This window comes from Pseudozyma hubeiensis, assembly GCF_000403515.1.
Source record: "Pseudozyma hubeiensis SY62 DNA, scaffold: PHS10, whole genome shotgun sequence".
NCBI lineage: Eukaryota > Fungi > Basidiomycota > Ustilaginomycetes > Ustilaginales > Ustilaginaceae > Pseudozyma > Pseudozyma hubeiensis.
In genome coordinates this window covers 47728-67219 of record NW_012133792.1, presented here as the reverse complement: position 1 = coordinate 67219, position 19492 = coordinate 47728, and the positions used below count along the sequence as shown (strand labels likewise).

The following is a 19492-nucleotide window of genomic DNA, read 5'->3' as shown; positions in this document are numbered from 1 at the left end:
AGCGACGGTCATGTTTGGGAACGCCCGAGCGGAGTGAAGAGGGGGGAAATGCGGGAAGAAGCTACTGTAAGATGGTGGGGTTTCGACAAAGCATAAAGAGTGTTGGTCTCGACGAAAAGCCGAAATTCTTCTCGTCCGGAACTGAGAGACTCTTAACATGCATTTTTGCGCCTTTATTTCTCGCGCAAGGGCCGCTGCGCTTTCCCCGCCAACCGACTCTGTGCTGATTGATAAACGTGGGGGAACAACCAGGCTTGTGCGAACGTCTCCCTATTCAGCTTGACCGGTCAGCTGTATCAGTTCATGTCGTCGCCAGTGTTTCGGCTCTCACAGTTTGATGAGATGCGCAAGTGAAGGCGATATGGTATGGACAGCGGTCCGGAGGATGCGGATGCCGTAGGTAGTTTGTTTCGCTCATACCCACATCGTGCCACGCTGCTAGCTTCGGCGTGTGAGACTTCATGTGACACTAACCCACAACGGTCGGTCAGCAAGACGCCCTGGCTCTGCGCAAGGCACACTGAGCCATTCCTGCTAAGGTAGCAGCTAGCTTTGCTGTGAATACGAGTCGATGTTTGGCACTGATGTTTGGTACGCAGGAGCACTCCCCCCACGCCGTTGAGAAAACCGAGAACTAGAGAGCCGCACCCCAGCGCGTTCCTTCTACGCAGGGTCCGCGAGACAAGAGAGCAGCTCTCAAGGTGCAAAGTGTGGAGTGGCCGGAATACTTTCATCTCCCCCACTCTGTTTGGGCGCGCACAAGCCCTCGCTGTCCGGGCTTACCCCACCTTTCTCGCGTTTGAACCGAACCCAACCGAGCCCACTCGCCGTCGTTCTTTGGGCAGTCGTCCTTCCCCCGCGCCGATTGTATATATGTTCGCCTGGCTATCAGCTCGTTGCGATCACCTTTCCCCCTTCTTCTTCCCTCCTCTTTCCACCATCTGTATCTTCTTTCAAACTACCAACACTACCTAACCAAGGCACCGACGAGCACCAGACCATGACGCAAACCACCAACGGATATCAACCCACACCCCTCCAACCGGGAGTGTGGACTCCGCTCGCGACACCCTTCGACGCCTCGGAAGAGATCGACTACGCCTCGTGGAAGACGCACGTCCTGCGCATCGCATCCGCCGGCTCTGGTCTCGTCATTATGGGTACCAACGGTGAGGCCATCCACCTCTCCGCACCCGAGCGATTCCAGCTCGTCTCCACCGCGCGTCAACACCTCGCCTCCTCCGGCCTCTCTTCGACCCAGATCATCGCCGGAACCGGTGTCGGTTCGGTCAAGGAGACCATCTCCAACTGCGTGGATGCGGCGAAAGCCGGTGCGGATGCGGCGATCGTCATCCTCCCCGGTTACTTTGCAGGTGGGTTGGGGAAGGATAGGTTTGCGATCAAGCAGTTCTTCACGCGCGTGGCGGATGCATCTCCGATCCCGGTGATGGTGTACAACTTCCCCGCCTGTGTAGGCGGGATCGATCTGGATTCCGATCTGATCATTGATGTCGCTCAACATCCCAACATCTGCGGTGCCAAACTCACCTGCGCCAACGTGGGAAAGGGTGGTCGTATCGCCGCTGCCATCTCCCGACCCAACTTCCACGTCTGGAGCGGTTTCGCCGACATCATCGTCCCCGCTTCTACAGCCGGATTCACGGGCGTCATCGCAGGTAGTGGAAACATCATCCCCCGAACCCTCGTCGAACTCTACACGTTGACCAAACAGGCAGCGGACGAGAAGAGCTGGGATAAACTGCAGAAGGCCCAGCAACTGCAGAAGGTCGTAAGCCACGCCGATTGGGTGCTGTTCAAGGCAGGTATTCCAGGTACAAAGTGCGCGTTGGACAGGTGGTACTACGAGTACGGCGTTTGCAGGATGCCGCTGCAACCGGCGAGCAAGGAGGTGAGGCAGATGCTGGAGGTGGAGTTGAAGGACGCCATGCAGCTCGAGAGACAGTTGGAGGAGAGGGATGGTGTGACGACGGCAAAGGCTTGATGCAAGCTTCAGCGTGTCGTAGAGTCCAGTTTTAAATAAGAGAATACAGTTCGGTCTGAGAAGATGATGGCTGGTTGGTTTGTGTTGCCAAGGAATGTGCTGTGTTGGTGTGTTGTACAAAGTGTTGTTTCGTCGCCGACTACGGTCCCAATCGCTTCCAGACCTTGTCTGCCAGATCGAGGAATGCCGCTCGAATGTGATTCGGCTGCTGCTGCTGCTGCTGCTGCTCGGTCTCCGATGATCCGCTCTCAAACGCGGGCAAACTCTCCCTCAGCGTGGCCGGAATCCCCTCGTCGCCACCTGCGCTCAACTGCGGCTGCAACGGTATCCTCGCCAAGATGTCCAGCTTTTGCTTCTCGGCATACCTTTCCACCGCGGTCGATTTGCCGAACAGCTCGAACACCTTGCCCGTATCAGGACTGACAAAGTGACTCATGTTGAGCACCAAGCCTGCGATCGGAACCTTGGTTTTGTTGAACATCGCGACGCCCTTCTTCGCATCGATCAAGGCGACCTCTTGGGGTGTTGTGACCACCAGTGCTGCGTCCACCTTGACTAGCTGAGCGAGCGATAGCGCTACATCGCCGGTACCGGGAGGCATGTCGATCACTAGCACGTCGAGCGGGGTGTTGCTTGCGTCTATCTGGTCGGGCGATTCGGGGGTGGGTGCTAGCGGGTTCAATCTCCAGTCGACATCGAAAAGCAACTGCTGCGTCGCCTTCATCACCATCATTCCTCTCCATGCTACCACTCTCTCCTCATCCTCTTCTTCTCCTGCACCGGACCGCGAAGCGTTGCCGAGGAGAAATCCCATCGACATACAGCTGACACCGTGGTTCTTCATCGGAATCAAGCCCCCGTACGATGTGAGCTCGGGTTCCCCCATGCCTTCCAGCCCCATGAGCTTCGGTACGCTCGGACCGAATATGTCTAAATCTAATAGTCCCACTCGAGGCTTTCTGCCGGCGAGGTCGGTGAGGGAGAGTGCGACGGCGAGGTTGGCCGAGATGGTGGATTTCCCCACCCCGCCTTTGCCGGACGAGACGCAGACGACCTGCTTGACGTTGGGGATGCGACGCGGCTGTGGTGGACCTGTACCTCGCCGTGGCATGGTCGGGGGTATGCGTAGGTTGTTTCGTGGCAGACCGAGGGGGTTCTCGTGTGAACAGGCGGGTCTAGTTGACGAAAAGTTTCTGAGCTGCGGAAGGCGGGTGAGTGCCTGCAGTCTGTTCGGGCGTGTTGTGAGCTCTGAGAAGCGCATTACTGCACCGAGCCGTGAAATTTGGGTACAAGCGAACATGATGATCAGTGAGCGTCCGGATACGGACTGGGGAGGAAGGCAAAGTAGGAGGAGCAAGAGGATGGAAGAAAGAGGGTCCAACTGAGCTTACCGCACTTCCGATTGCCGAGTCTGTTTTTTAGGTTGAGCCTCCACATTCCCCCGCACAACATGCTCGAGCCGTTTCCTTTGTGACCTTCATCCACCAGTTTACCGCACATGGACCCACTGGACATCCACGGAGTCGCTTCAAGATATGTGTAGTCTCATCATAGACTCGAAACGGTCATCATAGACGACAGAGAGACCCGCACCTCGTACAGGCTCTGAGCCTGGCTCCAAGCAGCATGCCGCCGTCAAAGAAACGGTCCAATGGGTCGTCGCAGCCTTCGACGCCAACAAAGAAGCCCAAGTCAGGGCAACAATCAGCTTTGACATCCTTCTTCACAAGCCCTTCAACCTCGTCTAAGGCAACCTTTGCCGTTGAGCCAACCTCACCGACGTCAAGCGTGGCCAAGGCCAAACAGAAGCAGGTTTTCGTGGATATCGATGACGACGACGACGACGTCAACGAGAATATAGCCGCCGGAGCAGTGGCAGCGCAAGAGCAAGAAGATGCCGCGTTTGCGATAGAGCTAGCAGCTCAAGAAGCGGGCGTATCGACCGCAGAGTACCGGTCGCGCATGCAGAGTGATGAAGACCTAGCGAGGCGACTACATCAGGAATGGTCTGGTCAGCATGACAAGGATTGCAAAGACAATGATACTGGCTCACATCCAGGTCCATCATCTCCATCGAGACGATCGACGACAAAAGCGATATCGTCCCCTCCCTCTCCCGCCAAGAGACCGCCAGCGACGCCGAAACCTGTAAATTTGGCAGCACTCGACGCATCCATACAGGCCATACCTCTGGGCGACGACATCTTTGTCTTTGACCCTTGGACCGTTGACACCTCGTCATGGCCCACGATAGCCAACAAGGACGGTGAAGTTGTGCCCACCACCCCTTATGCACTCTTGACACAAGCCTTTGTTCTCATCACTGCCACTCGATCTCGCCTGGCCATCACCACGCTGCTCACCAACCTGCTTCGCACCGTGCGCGCACACGATCCCGAATCCTTACTGCCGACTGTCTACTTGGTCAGCAACCACATCGCTCCTCCCTATGACGGTGTCGAGCTCGGACTCGGCGGATCCATCATCAACAAAGCCATCAAGTCGGTCACGGGCAAGTCGGCGCGCTTCATGAAACAGGTGTGGGACAAGACGGGCGATCCTGGCGATGTTGCGTACGAAGCCAAGAAGGACGTCAAGGCGCTTGTTCGGCCAGCTCCGATCACGGTCCAACGACTGTTTGCGAACCTGCACAGCATAGCTCGACTCAGTGGAACGGGAAGTGCCAATCAAAAGCTTGGTTACGTGACCAAGCTGCTCGTGGCGAGCCGTGGCGAAGAGACGCGTTTTCTGGTGCGAACCTTTATCAGCCACTTGCGCATCCAAGCGGTCAGGACCACCATCGCGACGGCGCTGGCGCGGACATTCGCGCTAGTGGAGGAGAACGCACCATCGATCGAACCACGCAGTCAGAAGGAGAAAGAACGCGCGACACTGCTTCTCGTCCATCCGCACCGACGCAAAGGCTTACTCGCGAATGCCACCAAACCAAAAGAGAGGCAAGATCCGCAGCGGCTCGCGCTGATGGAGCGTCTGGCAAGAGCCGAGAAGCTAGTGCGCGAGGTGCGAGCTCGCCATCCCAACTTTGGCGTCATCGTCCCATCGCTGCTGCAGCACGGGCTGGCGGGCTTGTCGGAGCACGTCCCGCTTCGCATCGGCACGCCTATCTCGCCCATGCTGGGTTCCATCACTCGATCGTTGGGTGCGATGCACGAAAAGCTTGGACCGAGGGCCTACGTGTCCGAGTTCAAGTACGACGGACAAAGATGTCAGATCCACGCCATTTACGTACCGAGAAGTGCCGGACCAGAGGCTCGGAAAAGCATCAAGGACGGCGACGCAAAGTGCGGCAAATGGGTGGGCAAGAACGGCGAGGTGTATGTGAGGCTCTTCTCGAGGCATTTGGAAGAGATGACGGAGAAGTATCCCGATATCACGGATATGGTGCCTATTTTGATGGGACAGGAGAGCGAGTCGGATGCCATGATCGGGGCGAGTGTCTTCGGGGAAGCCTCGTCAGTCAGCCGTGAAGCGCAGAGTTCGACGGAGGAGGAGGTTGTCAAGAGAGAGGAGGCGAGTGAAGAGAAGACCGAGGGAGGTCGTCAGCCGATCACTTCGTTCATCATGGACGCCGAGGTGGTGGCGATGGATTTGGAAGGACGTCTCTTGCCGTTTCAGACCTTGGCCAATCGTAGTCGGAAGGACGTCAATCTGCACGACATCAAGGTCAAGGTAGGCGTGTTTGCCTTCGACCTCATGTACCTCGATGGCGACTCGCTGCTCAAATCTTCGTTCCGAACGCGGCGTAGGCTCCTGCACAACCGGTTTCTTCCGTTGTCGCCGCAGAATCCACTGATCGCTCGATTCGCACACGTTCGATCGTGCGAGAGCACGGATCCTGACGAGGTTGCGCGCTTCTTTGCGCAGGCGCAAGAGTACAAGTGCGAAGGGATCATGGTCAAGTCGCTCGACCATCACTGGGAAGCTCCACCGGACAGCAAGGAAGACGATGATGCAGTCGAGACGACGGAAGACGATGACGTCGCAAATGGCTCGGGTCGACTTCAAAAGCTCGCCGACGTGGTCGATGATGACCTAGCCATGGACAACGAAGACGAAGCGATTCAGACACTCGACGATGGCAGCAACGGAAAGCGCAACGGCCGCAATGGGGCTGATCTTGTGTCGATCCCAGCCGATATAGGCAAAGGTGTCAATGGACGCGGTAAGGCATTACTATCGACGTATGAGCCGGACAAACGATGCGAATCGTGGCTCAAGGTGAAGAAGGACTACGTGGACGGACTGGGCGACTCTCTGGATCTGGTTCCGATCGGGGCATGGCACGGAATGGGACGCAAGGCGACGTGGTGGTCACCGATGCTGCTCGCGCTGTATGATCCCACCACGGGCGTGCTGCAGGCGGTTTGCAAGTGCATCTCGGGCTTCACAGATGCGTTCTACAAGGATCTCAACGTACGCTATGCGGAGGGATCAGAAACCTGTGTACCAGCACGATGGGGAGAGCCTTCACCGTTCGGCATCGAGCTCGAGACGGGCAACCTCTGGCCTGACGTTTGGTGGAAGCCGAGCGAGGTATGGGAGATTCGAGGAGCCGACGTCACGATCAGTCCAAACTACACTGCGGCGATCGGGCTAGTGAGCGAGGAGCGAGGGCTGTCGATTCGTTTCCCGCGCTTCATCAAGAGGAGGGAGGATAAGACGATCGAACAGGCGAGCACGCCTGCTAGCTTGGCAAAGATTTACTTCGAGCAGCAGAAGGCGGCGCCTGCGCCGGGGCAGGCTGGAGAGGAGGAAGCGGTCCAGGACGCTGGAAGCGGAGACGAGCTCGATGAGGATCGTGACCGAGCTGCGGTTGCTGCAGACGATGGATTCGAGTTTTGATTCGACACCCAGCCGACGCTTCGAAATCACCGTCTTCGGAACGGCTCGACAAACGACGATCGTATCTTATCTCGCGTCGCCCAATCAACTCGATACTGTATTCGATTTAAAAGTGCTCTGAACAAGGAAGTCGGACCGCGGCACATGCCTGTCGCGGCAGAGAAACCACGCGGCGGAAGGGACATGACCTTTCTTTGCCTGCAAAGCCGTCGTGTGCGAAGTGAGAATCTTGTCTTGTCGCCGGTTGAGCCAATCGCAGGTGGTGAAAATTTAAGGTTGTGGAAGCTCGGGAATTCGCCGGCGAAAGCCAGGTTTTGAATTTGAAGGCGAAACTTTGCCTGCTTTCAGGCAGAAGGATGTGAGCCAAATTGTTCTTGGCGAGCGCATTTGTTTGCTTCTGCTTCCCTGAACTTCCTGTCCACGCGACCTTGACCGTTACAACCGAATCATGAACTTGATCTTCACAGCCCTTGACAGCGAGGACGAATGGTCGAACCAAGCACTCGAAGGGTGTTGGTCACGCGATTGATCATCTGACACCGCGATGTCGACATTCGCTCAAGCTCAACCGCGACCGAATTTGCTGAAGCTCTATCCATCTTGAGTGGAGCATTTTGGCATCCGAGGCGTAGGAACGACACGAGGTTACAGCCTTCCGGAATAGCCGCAAAGAGCCTTGTGTGAGGCACATACGTCAAAGACGTGTGCTTGTATGTGACATGGGAAAGACGTATGCAAAAAGATCCGGCGATTGGTACCGGAAAGGTCTGGCGCGCTTGTTCGGGTCTACCGTCGGCGCCAACTCGTTAGCCAATCGGAAGATCCGACGATGCGATGTGCGCGAGCGATCTGCAGAGTGCTTCTGCGTGGGCAGCGTGCGAGCGCGTAAGGGGTCAGCTGAGCGGTCACATTCGAAAGATCGTGAGCAAGAGAGGGTTATTCTGTTGTGCGCGTTCTTGAAAGCGTCTCAGCCTGATGCTGTGAATGGCATTGTGCTCAGACCGAGCTTGGTCCGACTGTCAACGTTGGTCGAGGGATACTGTATACTGTAGCGTGACCTCCGGAGTCCAGTCAAGGTCACTGGGTCCGATTCGTCGCCCCCACCCCGAGAAGGCGGATTATCCGCCTGCAAGCTGCAGCGTCTTGCAGAAGCATCGGAATGCAGGGCGAATTGGCAGCTCTGATTCGTCGACACGCGGATGCGAGGTGCAGAAGTACCACGCCGTCGATCTGAGCCAGAAATCGGGTTCTTTTTACAAAGACATTCTCAATTCACAACGTCTGCCAAACACCAATCGAACACACGAGCCGAGACAAAACACGGTTGTGGAACCATACGAGAACGTTTCGACGTCGATCCTGCTCCGATCCCATTGTCGGACGGAGGAGCGACGACGCTTTATTGTTCACTCCATCTAGAAGTCGGGCCGACCGCTGCACGATGATGGCGCAGATCGGGTGCCCATGTGCCTGCCTGTTCACAAAGATTCGCGCAAGCCGAGACCGAGCGCTGGTCGGTATCGAACAAGGTGTGCAGTGCAGAATTGCAGTGAGACGATGCATAGCATCATCGGTGCCCGCCTTATCTCTAGGAATTTGTTTTTGAGATTTTTTGGCGAGGAAGCATCGAGCGGAGAATCAAACAAGCGCGCTGCGGGTTGGCACTCTTTGGCGTTCTCTTTCAGTTTGTGTATCACTGCACCACGCTGTCTTGCCAACTTATCGGATCGAATCAACACTCTTTCACTTATCGCGACTGCCGGCTGACTCTCTCTCTCTCACACACTCGACGGCTGTCGCTTCGGTCGCTATCTCGTCGCCCTCTTCTGCTGCTCACTCACTGCGCAACACAAACCAGCAGCACCAGCAGCAGCACCAGCGTCTCTGTTTCGGGTAATCCCTTCGACCCGTCCCGGAAACTCGTGCGCGACCAACTAGTCCACCGGATTGCCCTCCCTGGTCATCACGCCTCAGTGATCCCTGCTTGTCCTTATCGCGTAAAACCGTCGCTCAGTTGACTGGATTCGAAACTTTCTCCGGCTCAGCCCGCCACGTTGGACCAGTCTTTCCATCTCGTCGTTGTTCGTTCGTCTGCCTCGCTCGCTTGCTCGGCGCAATCGTCAACCTCGTAAGCGATCCCTCACATGGTCTCGACCGGCGCAGTTCTCTGCCCATCGTCGGCGTCCTAGGCTGTCAGCAGCTGAGCTGTCAAAGCTTTATCGCTCCCGAGTCGACCATCTCCCTCTCTCGCTTCCCATTCCAATAATCAGCATCTTCCAATCTCCGCTCGTCTACACCCGCAGCTACAGCCAACTACACTGCAATCGCCTCGCACCTTCAAGCGCAGAATCAGCGAGCACCCGAACCGACATGCCATCGCAGCCTTGTTTGACTTTTCAACAAACACGCCCGGCGACAATCACTTTCATGCCATTCTCGCCCTGAGCCAGCCACCGCCTTTCCGCCTACCTTTCGGACAGACAGGGCGCCATGCAGCACCACAGCAATCAGCATGACCAGCCCGGATCTTCCGCGGATGCTGGTCCAGCTACGGAGCTCTCAATGACAGACGATGCGCCGCCACCACCGCCGCCTGCTTTCAGCGCCCTTTCCTCGGCGCCTCCCTCTCCCGTTCTCGAAAGCTCCCCGCCTTCTCAGCCTGGCTCTTCTCACAAACCGTCTTCTCTGATACCCACCATCACCACCACAACCACCTCTTCGCACACAAGTCCGACAGTATCGCACACAGCATCACAGCACAGCGCTGCACCCACGTCACAGGCCTCATCTTCCAAGCATCGCCACGTTGCGACCGTCGCCTTTCCGTCCATCGCTCCATCTCCTGCAGACGCTTCGCTACGCACTTCCTCCCGCTCTGCCACTTCATCAGCCAGGCAAAGTCGCTCGTCTTCTCCCGCACCTGCGCCGCCGCTACGCACGCTCTCTCAAGGACCCTATTCGACCGCCAATGTCAATGCCACTGATGCGACCATCTCCACTCTGACCTCTTCGGAGCGACGCCAGATCACAGACAGTCTGAGAGCTCACAAGCGTTCTAGCTCGCTCGCCACCATCAAGACCTGGGCCTCGACCTCCAAACCCTCGCAACCTGGCGCTGGTACACCGAGCGGCAACACTTTATCCTCAGAAGCACGTCCCGCTCCACCTTCGGGCGACATGCCTGCACCCACCGCGCCACCATTTCGGCGCGCGCAGACCTACAGATTCTCCAGGACCCAGTCGGCTGCACCGCCACATTCACGCTCTCCAGAGCTTCCTTCAGCTGCTCCGCACGAGCCATCGGCGCATCACGCGTCTTCCGAAGAGCTTGAGAAAGAGCAGCAGCGCCTCAAGGCCGCTGCCGCAGCCAAGCTGGCGGAGCAAGAAGCGTGGGAAAAGACCCGTGGCGCGGGTAGTGCGGTGCTTGACCTGCTCAAGCTTCCTCCTAGCAGCGACGATGACGCAGACGACGACCAATCGGGAAGCTCGGGAGGTCAAGATCGTCGGAGTCGAGCAACAACACCAGGGTCTGCCTCGGGCTCAGGCACGAGCAGCGTCAGTCCGATCGCGACCGGAGACGGCAACGGCACCGGGAATGGCAACGGCAACGGGAATGGGAATGCTCATTCCAGCAGCTCAAGCTCGTCTCATACAGATGGCTCAAGCCGCTCTTCCGTCTCCAAACGCAAGTCGACCATGCTCAAGCGCACATGGGACGCGGAACGCGTGCTTCCAGCGCTCGAGGACGTCGAGGCGCGTCGGCACGATCCCATCGTCGTCTCCTCCGCCGACAAGCTGCTCAGCAGAGGCATCTCGGAATATACCCTTCTGCCCAAGATCCTCGGTCGCGGCAAGTTCTCCAGCGTCTTCCTTGCTTCCAAGCCTTATGGTCCTACAGGAGATCCGCAGCTGTTTGCGATCAAACATACCCCTCTCTTTCCGCACCACCCTCTGATCGCGACCCGCTTGCTCCGTGAGCCCACCCTTCTGGCCGAGCTGCCGCCGCACCCCAACCTCGTCAATGTCTACGAGACCATCCGCACACCAGGCCATTTCTACCTTGTCGAAGAGTATCTCGATGGCTACGTCACTCTGGAAGCCCTCCTACCCATGCGCTCCGAGCAGTCACCACCGCACCATCCGATTCTACCCACCGGCGTTGCCAATTGCGTCCTAGATCAGCTCCTTTTAGCGGTGCATGCCATCCACCACCCGCTGCAGATCTGTCATCGTGACATCAAGCCCGAAAACATCCTCGTACATCCCGACACGTTACAGCTCAAACTCCTCGATTTCGGCCTTGCAACCCACTTCAGTCGCAGCGAAGCTAAGCTGTCAACTTGCTGTGGCAGTCCTGCCTTCCACTGTCCCGAGATCGTCACAGCCCTTCGCAACCCGCTCGGCACTGTACACTACTGGGGACCCGAGGTCGATGCCTGGACTTGCGGTATCACCATGCTACGACTGCTCACCGGCATCCGTTATCCCATTGGGGCCTCGCACACAAGCGTTCGATCCATGAGCATCCGAGCCCAGCGCGCCGTCGCGACCATTAAGGATCCCGAGCTCCGTGATCGTGTGGGCAAGTTGCTCGAAGTCAACGGCGAACGCAGGATGCGCAATTTCCAAGATCTGGTTAAGGCGCTCGAAGCATCGGCGGAAGAACCTGTCCAGCGTGGTATAAAAGAGTTCAAGAGCACCACCTTCATCCCTGTCGAGCCTCAACACAAGATGAATTTGCCGCTCGTCATCGGCCCGGCTGCCGAAGCTGCTGTCACCTCTCCGCTCCTGCCCAGCGGCGCCACTGCTTCGGCTTCGGCTTCGAAGCGCACCACTCCCATCAGCTCGGGACCCACTTCACCAACGTTGACCGACGCCGACGCCCCAGATGCCCACGTCTCCCCTGCGCCCACGCTCCTGCTTAGCAATCCAACTTGCCAGCCGGCTCAACGCGTCTTATCGTACGTCAAGTATTGCCTGCGTTGCGCCGGCATCCTGTATCACTGTTGGCCCGACACAAGCTCGACCGCAAGCCTGCCATCCACACCCGGTCCGTTCGACGCTGCATTTAGAGACTTCAACAACAGCGCTCGATCGAGCGACAATCTGTTGGCGCTGTCATCGGCACATACGGATGGTCACGTCCCTGCCTCTTCATCGCCAAGCACACCGTTCCCCATCCAGGCGGCACGTTCCGAGCGCGATCCGTACTCACACATTCACGTCTTCGAGTGCGTCCTCGAGATCGCCGATCCGCCCCCAAGTGATGAAGAAGAGCCGCAGAGCTTGGTACAGTCCATCTTCAGCGCACTCAGCTTCGGTCGTCGTCCCGCGAACCGACGTAGTCTCTCTACGCCTCCGAAACCCTCAACTCTACAGCCGGCAGGAATGCCCAGACCTCCTGGAACGCCGGCAGACGCACCAGTGTCGGGTTCCGGCAGCGCTTCAGGCAAGGCGGGCGACGTCAAATGCCTTACCTTCTACCTCGTGCTTCGTTTCCCCCGACGACCCTCTGGCCAGGTCAGTTTCGTTTCGCCGCGTCCAACTTACAGCCGATCGTCGAGCGTCGCCAGCTACTCGCATCGAAACCGCTCACGAGCCTCTTCAGCTGTCGGCGCTGAGAGGGAAGCAGGTGGTCTTCAGAGAGACGTCAGTACCGACAGCCTCACACGCCTTTCAAAATTGCACAGTAACCAGGCCGAATTCGTCACGGGCATCCATCCGCTCCGCAAAGCTATGATTGATTCCAATCACACGACGCCGCGCGCCAGTCGCACGTCGAGCCCCGTGGTAGCGCACGGCGAGCTTAGAAAGCGTGATGCCAAGGAACGTCGCCGAAAGGGTGCAGCAGACTCGGCACACTCCGACCTTGGTCTCACAATCGAAACGTCACCAGAGCTCTTGCGCATCGCCGAAAAGCAAGCTCATGCCAATGACACTCGGTCACCACGGTCAGCTCCCAACTCGAGATCGACGAGTCGTGCGCGTTCACGCAAATCGAGCCGCGTGCGTGCTGGTAGCACCTCTCACAAGAGCTGTGGATCAAACAAGATCTTCGTACACGTCACCGATACTCGCGCACTCGATGCAGTGCGCAACGCGCTCAGCATCGGCGGCACCACCACCGACTACAATCCGGACATGGAGACAGACAATGAAGATCCGGCGACGCTGTGGACCAGTCCCGATCTTCGCACGAGAGACTTGACGCCTGGCCGGGAACACGAATCGAGCCTCTTTGCCGGAGCCCTCGACTCGAAGCCGCGACGCTCTGCGTCGGGTCGGCACCGAGCCCAATCTCTTCGTCATGCTTCCGGTCTGACTGGGCCCTTCGTAGAAGGCCAAGAAGCCGCTTCAAGTGGCGACGCGGGTCATCGATCTCGTCCGACATGGGCCGACGTTCCCGCCGGCGCAAGCGGCAAGCCCAGAAGCACCATTTCGCACGGCAGCGACGACCAGGAGCAATACACACGAGGACGATCTCTCGGTCCCGCTGGCAGTCTGGGCGCAGCTCCTCCTGTGGGCATTCCTTATGCTGCGCATCCTTCACGTATGCGTGCTTCGTCCAACCTCGCGTTTGCGGTCGTCCAGGAAGAATCCTCACCCTCCAACACGGACAAGTCGTTGTCCCAATCTAGAGCTTCGCAGTCCAAGACCATGCTGGATCTACGGGACAAGTCGAACGCTGCACAGTCTGCGCCGAGCGCGCCGGACGACGACACAGTTGCTTCGGGCTCTGATGACTTTGATCTCGCTCAGGCAGTCGTATCGCTCACCGCCACGACTGCTGGAATGCTGAATGAGGAAGGCCTGCCCAACCATTCCGACCTGCTAGAGGCCGTGTCTGGCATCGCAACGTACCTGCTGCGACTGCAGACCGAGGATGCCGCTCGCTTCTCGCAACAACTCGATGCAATCTCCTTCGACCTCTTCAAGGCCATGTCTCCTGTCACTGGGCTGGTTGACCGGTCGTCCGGACAGCTTGTGAAAGTCGCTTTTCTGGCCAGACAGGTGATGGACCTGCTCGGCGAGCATGCATCTTCGCGTGAGGTCTACATGGCAGCCGACATGCGTTGTGGCGAGATGCTCCAGTCTGAGGCGCACTGCATCGAGCTGCCCGAGGCGGAGCAGGCTTGGAGCTCGGCGGCCGAGACCATCTACCTGATGCGTCTGCTGAACACAGTGCTTCCACGCATCCGCACCAAGAAGCCACAGAGCTTCTCGCAGGTGTTTGTGCGACTGCCGCAGTGCCTCATGGCTGGACTGGCTGCCGCATCGCAGCAAAGTACGCACGTTGGCGAGCATCTTGCGGAAGAAGCGGTCAAGACGTGCTGCTCGACGGCGCTCATCCTGGTCGACTGGGAAGCGCGCTGCATGTCCGGATCCGAGCGCGAACCGATGCGAAAGACTTCCCGTGAGGCGCTGAGCAGGTTCCTGCAAGGCGTCACCGTGTGCTTGCCCTACCTGGCGGGTGCCAAGACGACGTTGGCGGAAGAGTACTTTTACACGCAGAATCCACGGTACGCTCTGACCGGCAAGGACGAGCCTAGCGCAGTCAAGCGCAACGAGTCGTTATTTGCCGAGATTTCAAAGACGCTCGCATCGCTCGAGATTGATTTGGGTTCGATCTGGTCGAATGCTCTGATGGGAATGTCGCGCGATCCGGAGGATGATGCTACGAGGGAGACGCTGACCGCGTTGGGGATTGCGGGGTTTGTGCTGCACGTTCATCTGCTCTACTCGGGGTTTGCAAGGGATCGTCCTGTCGAATGGAAAGGTGTACGTGCGCAGACGCAGCTGGAGGCGGCGCTTCCCGTAGCTCTGCTGGCAGCGAGCGGTCAGACGAAAGCGGCGGCATCGCCGGATCTGCAGGAGGGCAAGGAGGACGCACTGGCCGATGCGAGCTTGCTGTGGATGCAGTGGTGTCTGCGCGGGCTGCATCAGGATGCATCTGCGGACCAACGCGTGTTGCCGACCGACTTGGCGGTGAGTCTGGCGCAGACGTTGGCGACGCAAAGCGTTGTTTCGCCCAGCTCGGTGGCGCGGTTGGCACGGTTCAAGCTGTTGACGGATCTGCTGGTGCACTGGTGCGAAAGAGGTGCTGCGCTGCAGGTGGTGGAGCAGCTGATCACGAGTTCGCCTTTTGCGCAGCTGCGCGCGGGCGGCGTGTCGGTTCTGCGGGAAGCACTTGTGGCGTGGCTCAGGTCAGAGGCAGACGAGCATCAAGTGCCAGTGGATGCACTGATAGGATTGCTCGACAAGATCACGGTGCTTCCTGACAGCTTGGAAGCAGAGGCAAGCGTTGAAAGGGTGGCGCAGGAGGGTGGACTGCTCGTCGAACTTCTCTCGCTTCTCTACTGGTTGCGGGTGCAGAATCAACGCTCGTCGATCGTTCAGAAGGTGCACTCTCAGCTGGGGAGCACCTTGAGCGAAAGGTTCGTCGCTCCCCTAGCAAGGATACTGGGTAACATCGGTGATGGTGATGCGGACGCGGATGAGGAAGCTTTGCAGCAGGTGCAATTGGTCAAGACGGCTTTGGAGCGGTTGGAGGAGAGCAAGATATGAGGGGGAAATCTGTTGGTATTGTCGCAATTTTGCAATGGATACTGCTTTGTACTATGTAAGCCAGGACAAAACGTGACTGTCTGTGCATTTGTCCAGACACACGGTCCAGTGAATATGACTAGCGCCTTTCATCGGCGGAGCCGTTTCTGATGAGCATTCGGATGTTGTTCAAAAAGATGAGGACTTGATCGTCGAATGCGGACCAATCCTGGCTAGCGTTGGGTGTAGAACCGTTGGACGAGTTGTTGTTGGTCTTTGCATTCGCAGCGGCTTGCATCAACTGGTCGACGTCGCGAATTTCGATCTCGAGCTCGTGGATGGGTTCCTGTGGTTTTTCGGGAACGGTGACTTGCGTGAGGTCGACGATGAAGTTCTGATGGGCGTAGGAGAGGCGGTTCTTTTCGCGTATCGAGACGTGGTCCGAAGTGGGTTCTTGTGCTGGGTTCTCGACGTTGATGCTGATGCGGTAGTCGAAGAGCCTATTGGGACAGTGGATGTTGAGGTCGGCTATACGTTGCTTCTGGACGATCCCGTCGGGTTTGATTGCGAGCGTCTCTGCGTCCCGTGTGACGCGAACTTTGCCAGAGGGTGCTGGATGGAAGTAGTCGATCTCTTTTCTTCGCTGATAGCTGATCTTGGCTCCAGTGTAGGAGGATTCCCCTGATCTTGATACGAGAGAATTGAGGATGCGGTTGTATTGGGCGTGTTGTGACTGTGGGAGTGAAGATCGCAGTATGAGGGTAACGGTCAGTAGACATGTTGACGACGAATGGTTCGTTGGTCTTGATGTGCTTACGATGGTCATGCGGCTGTCGAACCTGGTGCGGCTTAGATCGACAATGGTCTCGTTGCGCACTGGCAGCTGTATTCTTTCACCGGTTTCCTGGTCGATGATCTGTCCAATCTTTCCCTCGATCTGAAGAGAAGGCATCAAGAGCTTTTGTTCAGAAGTTGAAGCACGCTTGGTATCTGACACATGCCGATGCTTACCTCGAGATTTGGTTTGCCCCTTCCATTGGTGTAGATCCAGTCGCCTACGATGGTGACAAAGTCGTCCAATGGGTCGACAGCGAATATGGAGCGCTCTGGAGCGAGCTGTTGCGGAGATGACATGGCCAGCGCTTGAGGTGCGTGGACGGTATAATGCTTTTGCTGATCTTGGATGAGAAGAAGGAGTTGGACGAGAGCAGGGTCCAAGCTTAAGGGACGCTCAAGCCAGCTCTCCGAAGTCCGAGAAATCGCACATTTTTGGAATCAAGGTAATATATTCCTGCCTTGTGTTGCAGTTGCGGCTCAGTCTCCCATTTCGCCTCCACTCGAAACTCGTTGGACCCTGAATACCGTTTGCCGCTCGCTCGACATTGGCATCCACTACTTGTTCTTGTCCAGCTCATCACATCGGCAGCACGAGTAGATACAATCGCTTCGAGCGCAGCATGGTCCTGCTCGTAATCCAATGGCTTGATGCGCTGCTGTACTGAAAGAAGTTAATCGCGCTCAGAGAACATGGACGACGACGACTTCGAAGTCGTCTCCCCGACGCTAGACGGTACCGGACAGAACGGCTCGAATCCCTCCGCATCCAACGGAAAACAAAAGGAGATCATCTACGATCAAGAGGTCGCTGCCAAGCTCGAAGATCTTGACGCCGAGATCGATTCCGTCCAGAAGCAGATCGTCGAGCTGCAAAAGCTCAAAGACTCTGTACTGCGCGAAAGGCGCAATGTGTACAACGCCTACCTCAAATCGCTGCGCCCGGAAGGCTCTGGCTCCAGTCGCATATTAGGTACCGACTATACTGTCTCTACTTTTTCCTGGAGCGACGATATCCGACTCGCCGCCATGTCGGTATTTGGCATCCCCTCCTTCCGCTTTTGTCAAGAGGCGGTCATTAATGCCGCTTTGGACGGTCGGAACGCCGTCGTAGTCATGCCAACAGGAGGCGGTAAATCGCTATGCTATCAGCTTCCCGCTATCCTCAAGCCAGGTCTCACCCTCGTCGTGTCCCCTCTGATCTCGCTCATGACCGACCAGGTCTTCCACCTCCAAGAAGTCGGCATCGAGTCTGAGCTGTTGTGTGGAAGCACTTCTCGAGAGGACTCCAATGCCATTCTCAAGCAGATCCGACATGGACCCGCCTCCGATGATCAACAAGCTACCGTGACTGCGTCCAAAACCCGCAGGAATCAGCATCAGACTGACGGCATCAAGTTACTCTACGTCACGCCGGAGCGCATCGCAAAGTCCAAAACATGTCTGTCCGCCTTACAGAGCGCCTACGAGCAAGGAAGACTGTCACGCATCGTGATCGACGAAGCCCGTAAGTAACGTATACACCTATGTATAGCTATCACAAAGTGGGGAACACACTAACATAGGAGGCTTTCTGACGAACTTCTTCCGGGCAGACTGTTGCTCTCAGATGGGTCACGACTACAGACCCGACTATGCAAAGCTCTCTTTGCTCCGTCGACTTTTTCCCAAAGTGCCTATAATGTGTCTGACGGCCACGTGCGGCCCAAAGGTGCTGAAAGAGATTCTGGAAATCATCAACCTGCCCCCTACCACCGAGCCCGACAACGCAGCGCCGCTACGCACTATATACTTTACCGCTCCGCTCTTCCGACCCAACCTCATCTACCAGGTGGTGCAGCGTCCACAACAGGCAAAAGCCGCTGCCGAGGCCATGGTCGATTACATCCTTCAGCATCATGCAGGTCACAGCGGTATTGTCTACTGCCTCTCTCAAGCAGATACCGAGGCCACAGCGACCGCGCTCAAAGAGATCAGCAATGGTCGTATCGCCACGGGTAGATATCATGCAGGTCTCGACGATGCAAGCAAGCAGCTCATCCACACCGATTGGCGTACGGGGCACATCCAGGTGGTCTGTGCCACCATCGCCTTCGGAATGGGCATCGACAAGCCCGACGTCCGCTTCGTCATCCACGCATGCATCTCGAAATCAATCGACGGATACTATCAGGAGACGGGCCGAGCTGGCCGAGATGGACAAGAGTCTGATTGTGTCCTGTTCTATCGACCTCAGGATGCCATTCGAATGAGCTCACTCGTAGCCAGTGAGCCCACGGGTCAGGAGAAGCTGTCTGCCATGCTCGAATACGCCCAGTCGGCTCGGTGTCGACGTCAGCTTTTTGCAGACTACTTTTCCGACATGTTTGAAAAAGGTGATGCTCAACGCCAGCAGACGTGCGGTATCTGCGACAATTGCACAGGCGAGCGCTCTAAGCTGCTCATCGACGCACGCAACGAGATGTGGAAACTTCTCGCCGTGTTGGCCGAAATGTGCCGGCAAGGCGGGAGGATCACTCTGACCAGTCTATCTGATGTTGCTCGTGGTCTCGGAGGCGGCAAATTCAACCTGGATCCCAACCTCACCGACTCGAGCAAGGCCAAGGCAAAGTCGAGCAGCTCGAACGCAACCAAGGCTGGCGTCGTCGACGTACAGGCAGTAGCTGGTGGCAAGATCACGCTGCATCGCGATGTGGTCGACCGCTTGATCGTTCACGCCATCCAGTCGCAGCTCATCGAGCAGAACTACCAAGCAACTGCATACACGGTCAACGTCTACCTCGAGTTGGGACCCAAAGCATCTCGCTTTCTTCGCCATCCGCTGTCGACCATATCATCATCCGCGCAGCTTGACAAGCTGCCAGCAGTGCAGATACTGCCACCCTCAGCTACAGCGACGACAGCAGCTGGCCCCAAAGGAGATAACAAACGATCAGCATCGAGCGCAGAAACAAGTCAGCGCAAGAAAAGTAGGCCTGGTACCACCACCCGCGTGGCATCATCATCAAAGGCCAATGCAAAGCACCCTTCTCAAGACAGTGGAGCCTCGGCATTTGATGCCATTGTTGTCGATTAGCAATTATTTATGCATTGTGATCCATCGTTCTGCAATTGTCATGTCCAGCAAAGCGGCTTATCAATCCAACGGTTCTCGTCACGTCCCAGTTTTTTTTTGGCATCCGTAACTTCGGCTAAACGTCGGTTCTTCTCAGGCGCGTATGGCGCGTACACATTCCGGCACGGCCTGAC

General features: G+C 57.1%; 9 protein-coding genes across 9 annotated transcripts; 6 read left to right on the top strand and 3 right to left on the bottom strand.

The window, feature by feature from the left end:
- Positions 1-296: 296 nt before the first annotated feature.
- On the bottom strand, positions 297-734 carry PHSY_000769 (mitochondrial chaperone ATPase; the record flags this gene model as incomplete). Its single annotated transcript, XM_012331403.1, has 1 exon — positions 297-734. The coding sequence occupies one exon, from the start codon at positions 732-734 to the stop codon at positions 297-299; it is 438 nt and encodes a 145-aa protein (XP_012186793.1).
- Positions 735-1000: 266 nt separating this feature from the next.
- Positions 1001-2002, top strand: PHSY_000768 (dihydrodipicolinate synthase; the record flags this gene model as incomplete). Its single annotated transcript, XM_012331402.1, has 1 exon — positions 1001-2002. The coding sequence occupies one exon, from the start codon at positions 1001-1003 to the stop codon at positions 2000-2002; it is 1002 nt and encodes a 333-aa protein (XP_012186792.1).
- Positions 2003-2141: 139 nt separating this feature from the next.
- Positions 2142-3113, bottom strand: PHSY_000767 (hypothetical protein; the record flags this gene model as incomplete). The annotated part of the gene is made up of 1 exon (XM_012331401.1): positions 2142-3113. The coding sequence occupies one exon, from the start codon at positions 3111-3113 to the stop codon at positions 2142-2144; it is 972 nt and encodes a 323-aa protein (XP_012186791.1).
- Positions 3114-3628: 515 nt separating this feature from the next.
- PHSY_000766 (DNA ligase) lies at positions 3629-6865 on the top strand (the record flags this gene model as incomplete). The annotated part of the gene is made up of 1 exon (XM_012331400.1): positions 3629-6865. One exon carries the CDS (start codon positions 3629-3631, stop codon positions 6863-6865), a length of 3237 nt encoding a protein of 1078 aa, XP_012186790.1.
- A 984-nt stretch (positions 6866-7849) lies between these two features.
- PHSY_000765 (3-ketoacyl-CoA thiolase) lies at positions 7850-8284 on the top strand (the record flags this gene model as incomplete). Its single annotated transcript, XM_012331399.1, has 1 exon — positions 7850-8284. The coding sequence occupies one exon, from the start codon at positions 7850-7852 to the stop codon at positions 8282-8284; it is 435 nt and encodes a 144-aa protein (XP_012186789.1).
- A 1071-nt stretch (positions 8285-9355) lies between these two features.
- Positions 9356-15430, top strand: PHSY_000764 (likely protein kinase; the record flags this gene model as incomplete). The annotated part of the gene is made up of 1 exon (XM_012331398.1): positions 9356-15430. The coding sequence occupies one exon, from the start codon at positions 9356-9358 to the stop codon at positions 15428-15430; it is 6075 nt and encodes a 2024-aa protein (XP_012186788.1).
- Positions 15431-15548: 118 nt separating this feature from the next.
- PHSY_000763 (mRNA capping enzyme) lies at positions 15549-16543 on the bottom strand (the record flags this gene model as incomplete). Its single annotated transcript, XM_012331397.1, has 3 exons — positions 15549-16142; positions 16227-16346; positions 16421-16543. 3 exons carry the CDS (start codon positions 16541-16543, stop codon positions 15549-15551), a joined length of 837 nt encoding a protein of 278 aa, XP_012186787.1.
- Positions 16544-16936: 393 nt separating this feature from the next.
- On the top strand, positions 16937-17758 carry PHSY_000762 (ATP-dependent DNA helicase; the record flags this gene model as incomplete). Its single annotated transcript, XM_012331396.1, has 1 exon — positions 16937-17758. The coding sequence occupies one exon, from the start codon at positions 16937-16939 to the stop codon at positions 17756-17758; it is 822 nt and encodes a 273-aa protein (XP_012186786.1).
- Positions 17759-17852: 94 nt separating this feature from the next.
- PHSY_000761 (hypothetical protein) lies at positions 17853-19319 on the top strand (the record flags this gene model as incomplete). Its single annotated transcript, XM_012331395.1, has 1 exon — positions 17853-19319. One exon carries the CDS (start codon positions 17853-17855, stop codon positions 19317-19319), a length of 1467 nt encoding a protein of 488 aa, XP_012186785.1.
- Between the last annotated feature and the right edge of the window lie 173 nt (positions 19320-19492).